This window comes from Perca fluviatilis, chromosome 18 (genome assembly GCF_010015445.1).
Source record: "Perca fluviatilis chromosome 18, GENO_Pfluv_1.0, whole genome shotgun sequence".
Taxonomy (NCBI): Eukaryota; Metazoa; Chordata; class Actinopteri; order Perciformes; family Percidae; genus Perca; species Perca fluviatilis.
Window position 1 is genome coordinate 30,933,721 of NC_053129.1, and position 16,390 is coordinate 30,950,110.

The 16,390-nt window shown below is 40.1% G+C and overlaps 1 protein-coding gene across 1 annotated transcript in view; it reads right to left on the reverse strand.

The window, feature by feature from the left end:
* The window catches only part of LOC120546438, a 46,498-nt gene extending 32,415 nt beyond the window's left edge, over positions 1 to 14,083 (reverse strand). Inside the window, exons 1-7 of the mRNA XM_039781364.1 lie at positions 14,080 to 14,083; positions 13,723 to 13,800; positions 13,045 to 13,127; positions 10,119 to 10,178; positions 9,150 to 9,528; positions 741 to 1,055; positions 30 to 320 (exon numbers count right to left, since the gene is read on the reverse strand). Coding sequence (XP_039637298.1) covers positions 30 to 320; positions 741 to 1,055; positions 9,150 to 9,528; positions 10,119 to 10,178; positions 13,045 to 13,127; positions 13,723 to 13,800; positions 14,080 to 14,083 — 1,210 coding nt within the window. The remainder of the gene's footprint in view (positions 1 to 29; positions 321 to 740; positions 1,056 to 9,149; positions 9,529 to 10,118; positions 10,179 to 13,044; positions 13,128 to 13,722; positions 13,801 to 14,079) is intronic.
* Positions 14,084 to 16,390: the final 2,307 nt, after the last annotated feature.

A 16,390-nucleotide genomic window follows, 5' to 3' on the forward strand; every position in this document is an offset into this window, starting at 1 on the left:
AAATTTTGATTTTTTTTTCAGATTCCTACCGTTGAAGTCAGGTGGGTAGTCAGCCTCTATCTTTACATTGTTCTCCTCAACAAACTGGCAGGTGTACTTCCTGTTGTGGCCACTCTGACGCTTCACAGTCAGACGAGAGACACAGTCCGTCTGTTGGAGGACACGGTACCCATCACCTTCACCAAGCAGCTCAGCTCCTGTCTCATCCACCCAGCGGATGCTGTTCTCTAGACAAGGTTGGTCTCTTATTCTCAACAGAGAGCACTCTAATGTGACTTGACCGTCCCTCTTTGGATCAGTGTCTGGTGGAGATGGAGAGACTGAGAGAAAACAAGTGATGGTAAATGGATTGCGTTTATTTATATTGCGCTTTTCTAGTCTTAAACACTCAAAACACTTTACACACTACAGTCCCCATTCACACATAGCTCCTGAGCCACAGCCTCCCCTGATAACTGCTGACTCAGCATAAACATGTTTCATCTTACAGTCAGTGACTTTACTACAAGATCTGGACCAGTTTCTTTTCTATGTTTCTATTCCTTGTTTTACTGAGTTAAACAAAGTGTGAAGGTGGACTGAACCAAATGGAATCAAACCCTTTCAGTGATATTTCAACAAGTGACAGGAAAAGGGTGTTCAGCTGGAATGAGGCTGAGCTCGGCACACATTTTGTCCCCAAAAAAGCATGTCCCAAAAGTAGAATTTCCTTTTGAGTTTTTTATGGAAATGATACTCACTTGTCAGAACACTTAGAAATGTATATACATCTGTATTAGTGTCTCCCCCCTGCCGACAGCCGTATTGACCAGCATCCTCAGCAGTGATGTTGTTAATGACCAAAGAGCAGTCAGTGTTCACACTCAGCCTGGCAGCTCGGGCTGAGATCTCTATAACTTCTCCATTCCAGACCTCAGTGAGAGTCTGATCCTGATCTCTGTTGTAAAGCCATGTAACCATGGAGCATGTTGGGGGGGAGGATGATTCAGTGGTACAGGACAGAACGGCTTCTTCTCCAGGTCTCTTATAGAGAAAGGGTTCTCTTCCACTGATGCCTGATGGAGAGAAAAAGAACACACGTTCTGTAAGATATGACACATATGAGTATCTGCATGGAGACAGTCTTTTTCATTTATGTCTCAGTTAATTAGTGAATCATAGGCTCTTTGGGAAATATATACAACTTAATTATCCTGTTAAAACCATAAGAAAAACACCAACAATAAGCAGAGGTTGAGATCAAATTAAATCTGATGTTATTGTCTCTGTGTCTTGTGTTACTCTGTGCACTAACTGTATCAATTAATAATGTAAATACATAAATATTCCTATCAGATGGGTAAAACATGAATATTTATATTTTACATTGGTGGAGTTTAAAAAGATAGTGTACAAGCTTTGATCATTTCTTGTGTTAACTTTTCTGTCCTTGACATCTGCACACACTGAACACAATATACTATATATATATATATATATATATATATATAAAAAAATATATATATAAATTCAGAATCTATCTAAAAAAATAAACTCACGACTCATAATTTCAATCCTGTTTTTTACTCACACTAAGGCAGGAACATAGCGGCTTGTTCCTGGTAGCAGTTTGTCACATTGGCCTTTATTTAACAGTAATAAAAGCCTCACATTTCTGTTAAATTATGATTAACATTTAAATAAGAAAACAGAGGTTTACCTTGAAAGTGAAGCACTAAAATAAGGATTAATTCCAGTAGACGTTTGGCGTCCATTCTCTGTCAGCAGACAAGACGTCGTGTGAGACTGTTCTCCTCTGCTGCTGATCTGTATGCAATCTGTTTCCTCTTTTTGGTCAACTTGAGCTAATTTAGAAAGAAATGAGTTGAGAAATAGCCTCACCCACCAACCAGCCTGTTGTAAGCCCCAGAGAGTTAAAATTGCATCACTTCTGTGCACAAAATTACAGAGAAATAAAATGTTAAACCTTTTATGGTAGGGTGATTGTGCATTTTGGTATCATCTAAAAGATCTATTTGTTTTCTATTAGCCTGAAATTTAAAAAAAACAAAAACAACAAAAACATGATCAATCTATCCTAGTTTATATAACATTAGCAGTGTTTCCACTTAAATAAAACTCTAACTTTTATTTCTATTGATCGATGCATTTCCTCAGAGTACTGAGTAATGGAAAATGTTATTAACATGTCATTTTGGTGGTGATCAAAAGAGGAGGTAACATACAACAACAGCATTACAATAATAACTCCTCTCATTTCTCAGTTTGTACATCCTCGCCTCCTCTCCTCGCGTCTTAGCCCCCCCTCCCAGCTGACATTTATTTTGAGCGGAGGAGGCGAGGAAGACACGCGAGGATACAGGAACAGGCGATGAGGCAACAGGCCTTCAGCAAAGTCAGACATCCCTGTTTCAGAGCTGCCGTTATTTACTGTATATTTCTGGAAACTTTTAAATTTACGCCACTACATTTCCTAAAAAAATATATACTTTTACTCCACTACATTTCCCCTCAGCATCTTGTTACTCCTTATTACAAAATAAAATCAGAAGAAATTTGTTACACTGGAAATAAGCAGGTTTGGGGAATCATTGCTCCTAAATTGCAAAGATAATGCACTCTCCATTCCAGTTGGTGACCTAATGTCTGTTTGTTGCCCAGCGGCAAAAAAAACAACCATAGGGCAAAACTAAAGAAGAAGAAGAAGAAGAAGAGGAGGAAGCAGAATGACTGTGTTAGTGTCATGGAAGCACCTTGTGCAGGCTCTGCCGCCACGGTAACAGACGATGACCACCTCGACGACAGCAGTGATGAAGATAACGTTACACACCTTTGGCCATAAAGTTCATAATCAAAGTTCTTTTTTTACTTTTACTTCTAATACTTAAGTAAATGTAATATCAGAAAATTACTTTTGATACTTAAGCACAGTTAGTATCAGATACTTTAAGACTTTTACTCAAGTAATATTCTAAAAGGTGACTTTAACTTCTACCAAAGTAATTTTCTGGTAACATACTTTTACTCAAGTATTGCTTTCAAGTACTTTATACAAGACTGACATCAAGTAAATATGACGTTGTGGCACAGCTGATAGTTTCTATGTTCCAGCTGTGTGTCACGCCTCTTTTATACGTCACAGGTGCTGAAAATACTTCTGCAAAGGATACAGCTGTGTAAGGGCGTGGGATAATAACTCCCCCACCAACATTTGATCGTCAGACCCTTAACTTCCTGAATTCTGGTGTTTTTATTATGCAACAATTTGTGTAGCAGAAGTAGACTTTATTTTCTGTTACGGTTTTCCGTCAGATCGTTTACAGATGTCGACATTTCCAGAACTTGAATGCAGCTTTATTTCACGGAGAAAGACATGCACCTCAAGGTTAATAATAATAATATTACATTTTATTTAAAGGCTTTCTCGGCTCAAGGAACCATACAGGGATACATAAGACATTTAACAGCAGCAAAAAAAAATAATTATATAATAAATCAAGTGGAATAGGCAGTTTTAAACAGATGCGCTTTGAGATGCAATTTTAGTGGCTGAACGCTCTGCTCCCCATGGTGGTGAGAAGGGCGGAGGGGACAGACAGGTGTATGGAGGAAGAGGATCTGAGGGAGCAGGAGGGAGTGGGAACCAGGAGGAGATCAGACTAAATTGGGGGGGGGGGGCGAGGTTGTGGATCAACTTGAAAGTAAACAGGAGGACTTTGAATTGGATACGGAACTGGACCGGGAGCCAGTGGAGCTGTTGGAGGACAGGAGTGATGTGGTGGATGGAGGGGGTTTGGGTTATGATGCGGGCAGCTGAATTCTGGACCAGTTAAGATGGTATGTTCCACTAGAGGGGTGTCTGAATTTGTTGGGAAACATACATTTACAGGTAAGAACGATATAGACATGTTTTGAGTAACATGTACAGTTATTTTTTTACCTCTTTTGGGGAATGGGTTGCAGGGGCGAGGCTAGAAGGGGGGCAGGGGGGTGGCACCTGCCCCCCCTGAAATATTATGATCCCCCCCCCAAATCCATTGGGCTAGAGTGCTGTCAATCTAACTATTGTGATTTCCATTGGATCAAAGTACTGTCACTTGGCTGCCTGTTCTGCCAATCTTCCAGCCCTTGTCACATGACCAATTAATGTTTCCATGACGACCATCCAAAATTCTGATGCCACGGAACTAGCACTGGAATTTTTTAAAGGCAGACTGAGCCTGTAGAAAATGTGTATTGTATTCAGATATACAATTTTTTCTAATTGAAAACAAGTGAAATAATGATGATTTAGCTGAATTGCATTATGTTCTATTCTATCCAATATTTCTAATATTTCTAAGCAGATTTTTAATGCTGTATTCTGATAAAAAGCATGTTGTCAGACAATTATTCAAAATCATTTAAAGCTCAATTAATCAATTTATTTGGTTTCTTCAAGACAGAAATAAAACTCTAACAAGCTGAAAAATACATCTGACATATTATAAAAGCATATATATGCATTTAGGGGTGTGGTCCAGGTCTAGACTATCTCCTGAACTCCAAACTGAATGTCAGAATGGGAAAGAAAGGCGATATAAACAACTTTGAGCGTTGCCTGGTTGTTGGTGCCAGACGAGCTGGTTTGAGTATTTCACAATCTGCTCAGTTACTGGGGTTTTCACGCACAACCATTTCTAGGGTTTACAAAGAATGGTCGGAAAAAGGAAAAACATCCAGGATGCTGCAGTCCTGGAGGGTCGAAAATGCCTTGTTGATGCTAGAGGTCAGATGAGAATTGTCCGACTGATTCCAGCTGATCGAAGATCAACTTTGACTCAAATAACCACTCATTACAACCGAGGTATGCAGCAAAGCATTTGTGAAGCCACAACCTGAACAAACTTGAGGCGGATGGGCTACACCAGCAGAAGACCCCACCGGGTACCACTCATCTCCACTAAAAATAGGAACATGAGGCTACAATTTGCACGAGCTCACCAAAATCGGACAGTTGAAGACTGTAAAAATGTTGCCTGGTCTGAGGAGTCTCGATTTCTTTTGAGCCATACAGATGGTAGAGTCAGAATTTGGCGTAAACAGAATGAGAACATGGTGCTGTCATGCCTTGTTACCACTGGGCAGGCTGGTGGTGGTGGTGTAATGGTGTGGGGGATGTTTTCTTGGCACACTTTAGGCACCTTAGTACCAATTGGGCATCGTTTAAATGCCACAGCCTACATGAGCATTGTTTCTGACCATGTCCATCCCTTTATGACCACCATGTACCCATCCTCTGATGGCTACTTCCAGCAGGATAATGCACCATGTCACAAAGCTCGGATCATTTCAAATTGGTTTCTTGAACATGACAATGAGTTCACTGTCCTAAAATGGCCCCCACAGTCACCAGATCTCAACCCAATAGAACATCTTTAGGATGTGGTGGAACGGAGCTTCGTGCCCTGGATGTGCATCCCACGAATCTCCATCAACTGCAAGATGCTATCCTATCAATATGGGCCGACATTTCTAAAGAATGCTTCCAGCACCTTGTTGAATCAATGCCACCAAGAATTAAGGCAGTTCTGAAGGCGAAAGGGGGTCAAACACGGTATTAGTAGGGTGTTCCTAATAATCCTTTAAATATATATATATATATATATATATATATATATCTTAAAAAACAAATATTGCCTTCTGTATTACGCATCCAATAGACCATTTCATTCAAGTTGTGTCCCCCTGATGAATGTAAGTTCAACATACACTTTTCTTTTAGATCTGTTTTTGGTCTCTACCAACTCCCAAGAAAATATGTCTCTTTAGCTGCTAAATGCTCCAGCTACCTGCTAAATGCTTCAGCTACCTGCTAAATGCTTCAGCTAGCTGCTAAATGCTACGTCCACCTGCTAGTCTCTGACTGCATTGAGTACTTTTACTTTTAATACTTTAAGTACATTTTCCTGATTATACTTACATACTTTTACTTCAGTAACATTTCCAATGCAGGACATTTACTTGTAACAGAGTATTTTTACAGTGTGGTATTAGTACTTTTACTTAAGTTAATGATCTGAATACTTCTTCCACCACAGGATATATTTGCAGTACTTGAGGCGTACAAAGAGCGAGCTATTTGCATCCTAAATATAAACCAATCATTTAAACTGAAAGCTTTGATCACATGTATATAATGACTGATGGTATTTGACTTTCTGATGATCTGAAGTTGTCGATCACTGCGGTCGAGCAGCAGCAGGACGTGCTTCCACGTTTTCATACTGGACGTCGGCGCCATCATTCACCTGTGAAATACAACACCACACATGAGATCCTGAAAAACTGTTTCAAGGGAACGAACCAGAGAGACTGCAGCCTCTGAGTCACAGTAGTAACAACAGACTCACATAAAAAACTTTTAACTCACATTATTGTCATTTTCAAGTGGTTTTGTGTTCCCTGGGAAAAGAATAATAAAAAGTAGCATTAAGATTCTGAATGTATGATTTCATATTAACACTTCTACTAAATTATGATCTGAATTTTTTCTCACTTTTGTTTCTGATGACAAGAACGGTGATGCCAACCATGAGGATCAGTCCGGCAACACGTACAGCCAACATGACGTAGCTCAGAGGAGACACACCTGTGGGATCTGTTCAACACACATCAGTTCATAAATAAGATATAATAGTTTAAAGTTCCATTGTGTAAGTTTTTTAGTTGATTCTTAGCAAAAAAAACTTTTTTCCTTCACAAATATGTGCTCATTCATTTGTAATTACTTCCACCAACTAATCAAAGTATTCTCGTACACGTAGATCCTGCCATTTAGAATCATTCAGAATACATGCGAGCGACTCGCGCGAATGACGGCAGCCACGTAGCGCCTCCATCTTTAAAATACATTAGCCAAAGAGGGACAAACCTCCGCCTTTCACGCTTTTCAGTCAGTCGCACTGACTGTGACGAATGCCAGGAAGGGAGGGAGAGAAGATTACTTGCGACTCACTGCTCGGCAGATTTGAAAGCCTGTTGCGCCTATTCTCGAGGACATGTAACTGAGTCGCAAGGAAGTTAAAATGAGAATTAAAATGACAACGTGACAGGCAAAGTAACAAAACCAAAGTTAATATTGGAGTGGCTTTTCCAAGATGGAAAGAGACTGTTTTTTTTAAGAAAGCTGAAGGGGTTTAATGTTAACAGATCACTTCTGACAACGTTTTTCTCATCTTTTGTTGAGTCAATCTTAACCTTTGCCATGATCTGCTGGTTTGGCAATTTGAGTGTAACCAACAAGAACAGACTGGGAAAAATTTTAAACATATCTCAGAAAATAATTGGCACTGACCATTGTATGAGGCCAGAGCCAAAAAGAGGGCAATGGCCATTTTGGCTAACACCACTCACCCACTACACTCTGAGTTTTGCCTCCTACCATCAGGAAGGAGGTATACCTTCAAAAACGTGCCCGGTCTAACAGATACCTGAGATCATTTGTACCATCAGCTGTTGGGTTTCTCAATAAACTATAGGTCATCTGCCATCCCTGCCCATTTCACAGCATATATTTGTCATATTTTTAAGTGTAGTGTACATGTGTATTTATGTTTTTATCTATTTACTATGTTAGGTTTTATGTGCTTTTTTGTGCTAATGTTTATGTGTTGGCTACATGTTGTGAACCAAATTGCCCCTTGGGGACAATTAAGACATTTCAACTCAACTCAACTCATGAGGAGCAAGGATTTTAAAAGGGACACCGATTGCCCGCTTTCTTCTCAACAGGTAATTCTGCCTATTTGTGTAAATTCCAAGTTTTATAGTTACTACTTGCATGGCTAAATATAGCATGGTTGTGCATAACGCTAGAACGACGTCTATGATAGTTTTCCTCACGTCAATGATGAAAAAGAACACAGACTAGCTACAGCTAGAACAGCGGCGTGTAAACATTGAGATACTAAGAGCTCATTTTGGTTTAATTGACATTGTTCATACTGCTCAGAGAAATATATTAAAAACACAAACCTCTGTTTTGCTTCTCTCCTACACTATAAACACTGCCTTACACTATTAATCTCGTTCAATATACAGAATAACGTTAGCACTGATGCTTTAATAACATTAGCTTGCATATGTTTGGGAACCTGATAGCTAATGTTAGCAATTAAATGGAACCAAAATAACGTACAACTCTGATTACACTGGAAGGAACGCTAATTTCGGGTTCGGCTACCGTAGAAGTAGGAATGGCGGGGGCTAGAAAGTATTATGTAGTTGGTTGTCATGTACAATTTCACAACTAGATGGGAGAAATTCTTACACAATGTAGCTTTAAGGTGCAGTAAGTGAGGCTGTGCAAAAATTGTTGATATGTGAACTCAACTGCCAAAGAAATAGAAATAGGCTACAACCTAAAGTGTCATGTCTTCAGCTGTCCTGTCAAAATAAAGGCCGAAAATGCCCCCCAAAAAAAAATGTCGCCACCTGTTGCCGATTGGCGGGAATAGCGCTTTGTGGCTTGTTTCAACATGGCATCATGACTTTGCGTAAACGTACACGGCACTTGCCTAAAGCCAAATGGTATGATGGCGATTTTGAGCTACCCACGTGTATGTCTACGCTGTAAGTCCTGTGTTCCTGTGTTTCTGCGGACTTACGCCTTTTCATACTACTCGCTATGGCGAAAATTCACATGTAATGTAGGTCAATGGCGGCCGAACGGCGTTGATAAACACACTAAAAAGCGATTATGCATCTTGATGACATGCAAAAACGGCATACGTATTGGCGTGTCATACATATGCCACTTTATTAGATCAGTCTGGTTTGTTTTCTATTTACACAGCCAGGGCTGTGGATTAACACCTGTTTTTGTTTTTTTTCAGAGCACTCAGAAAATAGAGACCTAGGTGACCGTGGGGAGATAGTCACCGAATTTGAAAAAAAGTGTTTTGGATTAACATCACCTACTATACCTTTAATCCAAGGACATGAAAACCACAATGTTAGAATCTTTTAAACGTGACACTTTGTCTCTGAAGCTTTGTATCTGGTCGGCTGCATATTCTCTTCCCTGGGTTAGATGTTTCTGTCTGATTATGTGTTATCTCTCCTGTAAGGTCAGGTGTTTAAATTTTGATTTTTATTCTGATTCCTACCGTTGAAGTCAGGTGTGTAGTCAGCCTCTATCTTTACATTCTTCTGCTTATCAACAAGCTGGCAGGTGTACTTCCTGTTGTGGCCACTCTGACGCTTCACAGTCAGACGAGAGACACAGTCCGTCTGTTGGAGGACACGGTACCCATCACCTTCACCAAGCAGCTCAGCTCCTGTCTCATCCACCCAGCGGATGCTGTTCTCTAGACAAGGTTGGTCTCTTATTCTAATCAGAGAGCACTCTAATGTGACTTGACCGTCCCTCTTTGGATCAGCGTCTGGTGGAGATGGAGAGACTGAGAGAAAACAAGTGATGGTAAATGGATTGCGTTTATTTATATTGCGCTTTTCTAGTCTTAAACACTCAAAGCACTTTACACACTACAGTCCCCATTCACACATAGCTCCTGAGTCACAGCCTCCCCTGATAACTGCTGACTCAGCATAAACATGTTTCATCTTACAGTCAGCGACTTTACTACAAGATCTGGATCAGTTTCTTTTCTATGTTTCTATTCCTTGTTTTACTGAGTTAAAACAAAGTGTGAAGGTGGACTGAACCAAATGGACTCAAACCCTTTCAGTAATATTTCAACAAGTGACAGGAAAAGGGTGTTCAGCTGGAATGAGGCTGAGCTCGGCACACATTTTGTCCCCAAAAAAGCATGTCCCAAAAGTAGAATTTCCTTTTGAGATTTTTATGGAAATGATACTCACTTGTCAGAACACTTAGATATGTATCTACATCTGTATTAGCGTCTTCCCCCTGCCGACAGCCGTATTGACCAGCATCCTCAGCAGTGATGTTGTTAATGACCAAAGAGCAGTCAGTGTTCACACTCAGCCTGGCAGCTCGGGCTGAGTTCTCTCTAACATTTCCATTCCAGACCTCAGCGATTGGCTGAACTCGATCTTTGTCGTAAAACCATGTAACGTTGGAGCATGTTGGGGGGGGGATGATTCAGTGGTACAGGACAGAATGACTTCTTGTCCAGGTCTCTTATAGAGAAAGGGTTCTCTTCCACTGATGCCTGATGGACAGAAAAGGAAAAAAAATTTGTTAGTGACAATTTATACATTCAATTATCTGAATACAGTAAATGTTTTGACGATTTTCTATTTTCAAAGATTTTTATTTGCTGAAACATACAGTTAACCACAATAAACTGCTGGTTGCCTGGTAACCTCACTGTTTAATCTGTGTGGATTAAATAAATAAAAGAAAGAGATGCCGGTAGGGGGAGTTAGTTCCATTTGAACAGTCTAGCTGTTTTCACCTGTTTCCAGTCTTTATGCTAAGCTAAGCTAACATTCTTCTGGCTATACGAGCATATTTTATATAGCCTACACATATGAGCATCAGAGCAATACTTCTTTGCAAGTAAGCAAATAAGTGCATATGGTAAATAAGTGATTTGGCGTAAGAAAGACAGGAGAGGGTTGTTATGGTTACATTGCAGAAGAGGAAGTATACCCCACTGATATGGATGCTGTTTATATCTACAAATAATGCCTGCCAACCACTATACAATACATGATCTAATTTCAAAACAACTTATTGTTGTTATGTTATTGACATTGACACATATTGATTTTTGTTTCGTGTGCTGGTTTAATTGGTTCAGGCTATAATGATAATAGGGAAAGTCTACATTTTGTAAAAAGATAATAATATTAAAAATAAATAATGAAATAAAATCGGAGCAATTACCTTCAAACTGAAGCACAAAAATGAGGATTAATTCCAGTCGAGCCATTCTCTGTGCGTTCTCTGGAGACAGCCGATGATCTCTGAGACTTTCTGTGTCCGGCCGGTGCAGCTGATGATGAAACTTCCTCCTTGAGTTTCTGAGTAAAAACATCTTTTGAAATGGCATTAGTCAACACAGCCTCTCAAAATAAACCAAACAATATATATGAGATCATGGGTGGCAGAATGGGTACATGCTTTAAGCAACACTCCACACAGCATAGGAATATATATATTTTTAAGATGATTTTTTTGGCCATTTTAGGCCTTTATTACTCAGGACAGCTGAAGATGTGAAAGTGGAGAGAGAGGCAAGGGCGGGGCTGGAAGGGGGGCACAGGATGGCACAGGGTGGCACAGCCCCCCCCCCCCTGAAATCCATTGAGCTATAGAGTGCTGTCAATCTGACTATTGTGATTTCAATTGGATCAGAGTACAGTCACTTCTTTTTTTTAAAGCAGAATATGTTGTTTCTATATTTCCAAGGAGATTTTCTATGCTGTATTATAATAAAATGTCCCACCCCCCCTTAATTATTGGTCCCCCCTGTGCCACCCCACTTAAAAAATCCTGGAACCGCCCCTGGAGAGAGGGTAAATGACATGCAGCAAAGGGCCACAGGAATCGAACCTGCAGCCGCTGCATCAAAGACTGAGCCTTAGTACATGGGGCGCACGCTCTGCTGTATCTGGCCAGTGCAGGTGATGATGAAACTTCCTCTTTGAGTTTCTGAGTAAAAACATAATTTGAGATGGTATTAGTCTGCCTTTCAACATAAACTAAACAATAGATAGGAGATGATAGGTGTCACAATGTGTACATCCTTTAAGCAACACTCCACACAGCATAGAAATATTTTTTGAAGAAGTTGTGGGTTGATCAATCATTACGCACTCCCCTGTGTCTTGGCACAACATTTACAACACTTTACTTCTTTAAATGGGATGAACTTTAGTCTCTACAGTAATTGTGCATACTGATTTCAGGTAAGATCTGAGTAACCTGGGGTCATTTCATTTTAGTAAACCCACATGTAGCAGATTTTACACACATAACACTGTTGAAAAGCTTGCATCTCCAAGATGTAAAAGTTTAAAGAACATGGTTGCTTCAGCTGCACAAAACAGTATTCTTTTTAATAATATCCAAAAGATTTAAAGATGGTTTTATGAGAAGTGGCTGAAATGTCTCTTGACTTATGGAGGAGCATGTAATCCTCCAACTGTCTCTAAAATTAGAGACACAAAGGGTTTCCCGTGATATTTTTTGTGACTGGATAAAGTGAGCGACTGTTGTTGAGTGTGTGAGAAAACTACTTCTCAAAGGAGTTGGAGTAAAATGCTTTTATTGTTGTGATTTGACTCAGTGTGTTTTGATTTCAACATAATTGAACAGAGTAATGTCACCTGAACATGATGTGATTACAGTATTTATGACAGCAGACAAAATTCTTCCACATCCCACAGTGGATGGATCGCTTAGAAAATGACTTAAAATCCAACAGCAGCTTCACAGATTAATAAAATTAAACATTTTTAAACAGCAGGATACATTTAGTGCAAAAATCTGCACAAATGTTAAGTATCTCCACTCTGTTTTTGGGTCAGTATACATCAAGGATTAAAGGATAAGGCTGACAATATTCTCTATTTTTCTTATTGTCAAGAAATCAATGATGAATGTACTAACAAGTATTGTGGGTCTATCAAAGCTTGATGTATCGTCTTCCTCTGTGCCATTATGTTCCTTCTTTACCATAAACACACACACACACACACACATACATAGTGCGTCTCACTATCTTTGTGGGGACCCGTCATTGACATAATGCATTCCCTAGCCCCTTACCCTAACCTTAGCCATCACAACTAAATGCCTAACCTTAACCCTTACCCTCACCCTAACCATAATCTAATTCTAACCCTAATCCTAAAACCAAGTCTTAACCCTCAAACAGCCCTTTAAAGTTGTGGGGTCCAGCATTTTGGCCCCTAAAGCTGTCCACACACACACACACACACACACACACACACACACACACACACACACACACACACACACACACTATCCACCTCCATCCCAAACAGGGATTCTGCGGCAACACCTGGCTCCCCAGGGCACCCGGAACCACACACACATCCACGCACTTTCAGAAAAATACAGGACTGGTCGTTGGAGGTGCGGAAGTCGACCCTCTTTCTTGGGGACTCCAACCTCTCACGTATTCCATCTTTCACAGATCCAGACATACAGGTTGACAGTTACCCCGGAGCAACTTTCCATCACATAACAGCCATTTTAAAGAAACTACAGCCACAAACAGACACACAACATGTCATACTCTCTTTTGGACTCAACAACTGCCTATCAGAACACGAACAGACTACCATACTTAAACAGCTACAGCAGATGGTAAAAACTGGTCATACTACCTTTCCTAACGCCACCATTTATATCCCTGTAATAAACTTCTCCACCAGGTTGAACAGACGCCAACAGGCACTACTAACCACTCTTAATGAAACAATAACTTCAAAATACACCTTTCTTGCAGAAATTAATCCCCTTCTTTTTCAAACAGCCAGAGACAACATACATTGGACTGCAGACACGGCCGAGATGTTGTTCAAGTACTGGAAACAACAATTAAACTACTAAGGGGGACAAACTGTCATAATACAACCCCCATTCACTCAAACAATTCACTCAATTTCTGCTGTTTTCTCCCTTACGCCCACACAGCTGGAGATACTGGAAAAGGGACTCACCTTTATTCCAACACCAAAACCTCCCACCCGGCCGGAGCTCCGGGGGGACCTACACACCTTTCACAGGAGGCTGAAACTTCTGGACCATTTTCAGGGAACGCAGAAGCGGGAGCCTGTGCTCTTTACCGGACCGTCCTACTGGGAACCACACATAGACACAAAATAACACCACAAATTGCACAATTAATCAATAAAAACAACCAAGCACTCACACATTGGCGCCCCTTACCACACAAAACACCCAACATTAGTCAGGAACACAAAGACATTATTAAAACATTGGGTAATAACAAATACATAGTCATAAAATCAGCAGACAAAGGGGGCCAAATAGTCATACAGGATAAAAACAACTACATTTTAGAAGCCAACAGACAATTAAATTACACCACATATTACAGACCACTCACTCACCCATTACAGTTAGAAACACAAACACTTATCAAGGACATTACAGACAACCTTTATCAAAACAAATACATTAACCTTAAACAGAAGAAATACCTGGACGGTCCGGATGAGCCCAGGCCTCGCCTCTTTTACCTCCTCCCTAAAATCCACAAGCCTCCTGTGACTTGGACGGTCCCCTTTGTTGTTCCGGTCGGCAGACCAATAGTAAGTGACTGCGGATCAGAATCATACAATATCACAGAATACATAGACCATTTCATTAACCCACTTTCTAAACTTCACCCTAGCTATATCCAAAATACATATGAATTTGTTAATAAAATAAAAAACCTCCAGGTACCCGGTCACACACTCTTTTCACACTTTTTTCAATAGATATAGACTCATTATACACAAACATAGAAACACCACTTGGCCTCGCTGCAATAAAACACATTTTTGATAAACACCCAGACCCATCCAGACCTGACAGCCAAATTTTACAGTTACTCCATCTCACACTTACCAGAAATGACTTCACCTTTAACAATAAACACTATCTCCAGCTTTGTGGGTGTGCTATGGGCCGGAAGTATTCCCCATCATACGCAGACATCTACCTGGCCCATTGGGAGGAAACTGGAGCTTTCCACAAACTCACCATCAAACCTCTGCTTTACTTCCGGTACTTGGACGACATCTTCGGCCTTTGGGACAACACCGAACAGACCTTTTTGACTTTTCTGGACATCCTCAACTCACATCACCCTAAAATAAAACTCAAACATAACCTACAACCCGTTACAGTGGAGTTCCTGGACACACGGGTCTTCTTCCGCACCTCCGACGACCGGACCAAAACACTAGCCACCAAAGTTTATTTCAAGGACACCGACCGCCATGCACTTCTCCATAAGACCAGCTATCACCCCAAACACACGTACAGAGGCCTCATTAAGTCCCAGCTGATACGCTTCCACAGGATTTGCACCTTCCCGGAGCATGTGGAGGAGGCCACTAGTACACTTTTTAGTGCGATGAGGTTGAGGGGTTACTCGAGGCGCTTCCTTAGAGGTATAAAGGCGGAGGTCATCGGCAAGTTTACAAACAAAACCAAAACCATCATCCAGGCGCCCGATTCCGCCCTCGTACCCCTGGTCATTACATACTCAGAAAATCTTAGGAATTTTTTACCTACTATCAGAGCTAATTTCCAGGGGGCGGGGGTTGGTTGTGACGTCCTGAGGAACTGCCGTATGATCTCCGCCTACAGGAGGAATAAAAATCTAAAAGACATTTTAATTCACACAAACCTAAACAAGAATAATGACCCTAGGGAAGCGCTTCGAGGCTCGGATGTTGGTTTTATGAGTCTTCCCCACATTTTTAACCCTTACAGCAGAGTTGGTTTTAACCCGGGGCAGGCCCTGCAGCACACAACCATCAATGTGGTTTATGCAATTTAGGACAAATTATGTTTTTAAAATAAGGGCGATGGCTGTTTTATATGCACATTTTAAACTCCATGGTTCTGAAAATGTTCAAAGCATGGGCCTGGAGAGTAACAAGGCCTGGACCACGGCTCAGCGTCGGGCAGCGGAGAGGAAGTGGATCCATCTTTTAAAAACCATAGACCCTACGGGTCTAAATGAAAAATATTAAAATGGATCCACTTCTCTTTTTAACCCAAGTTTTACAGGGTATTTTTAGAAATATTTCCTCCCACTGCTCTGGTCTCTCTCCTCTCTCTCCCCAGGTTTTATCTGGACCTCCTCTGTAGCGCATTATACCCCACCTTTCTTTTCCTTTCCTGCTTTTTCCATCTTTTTCTATTTTAAATGACTTTTTATTGTTTATGGTTAATAACTATTTATTATAAAACTATTTTTATTATTTAATTTGCTTTATTTTTAATAATTATTTTTATATATTTAATTCCTTTATGGCAGGTTTTTTTTCCATTTTTACTATTCTTCCCTTTCGGGGGTTTTAATCTATTCCTACAGAGGAGGTCCTACCCAATACCTTGATTTTATTTATTTTAATAAATATTTTGAAGATGCCTTGGTTGTCCTTTTATAACTTTTATTCTGTCTTACTTACATTTTAAGAATTTTATTGGATTTTTTGTCTGTCTCTAATATATAATCTATATTTATTATTATTATTTTATTATTTTTTTACGAATTGAATTACTTGCCTCAAGATTTTAGCATAACTATACACATGCCATTGGTTTTATGCATTTTTTACTAACAGTTTGGTTTTATTTATATGATGTATTTTAAATTATGTTATTTATTGTGTGGCACTTTTTTATTTACTTATTTTTTTA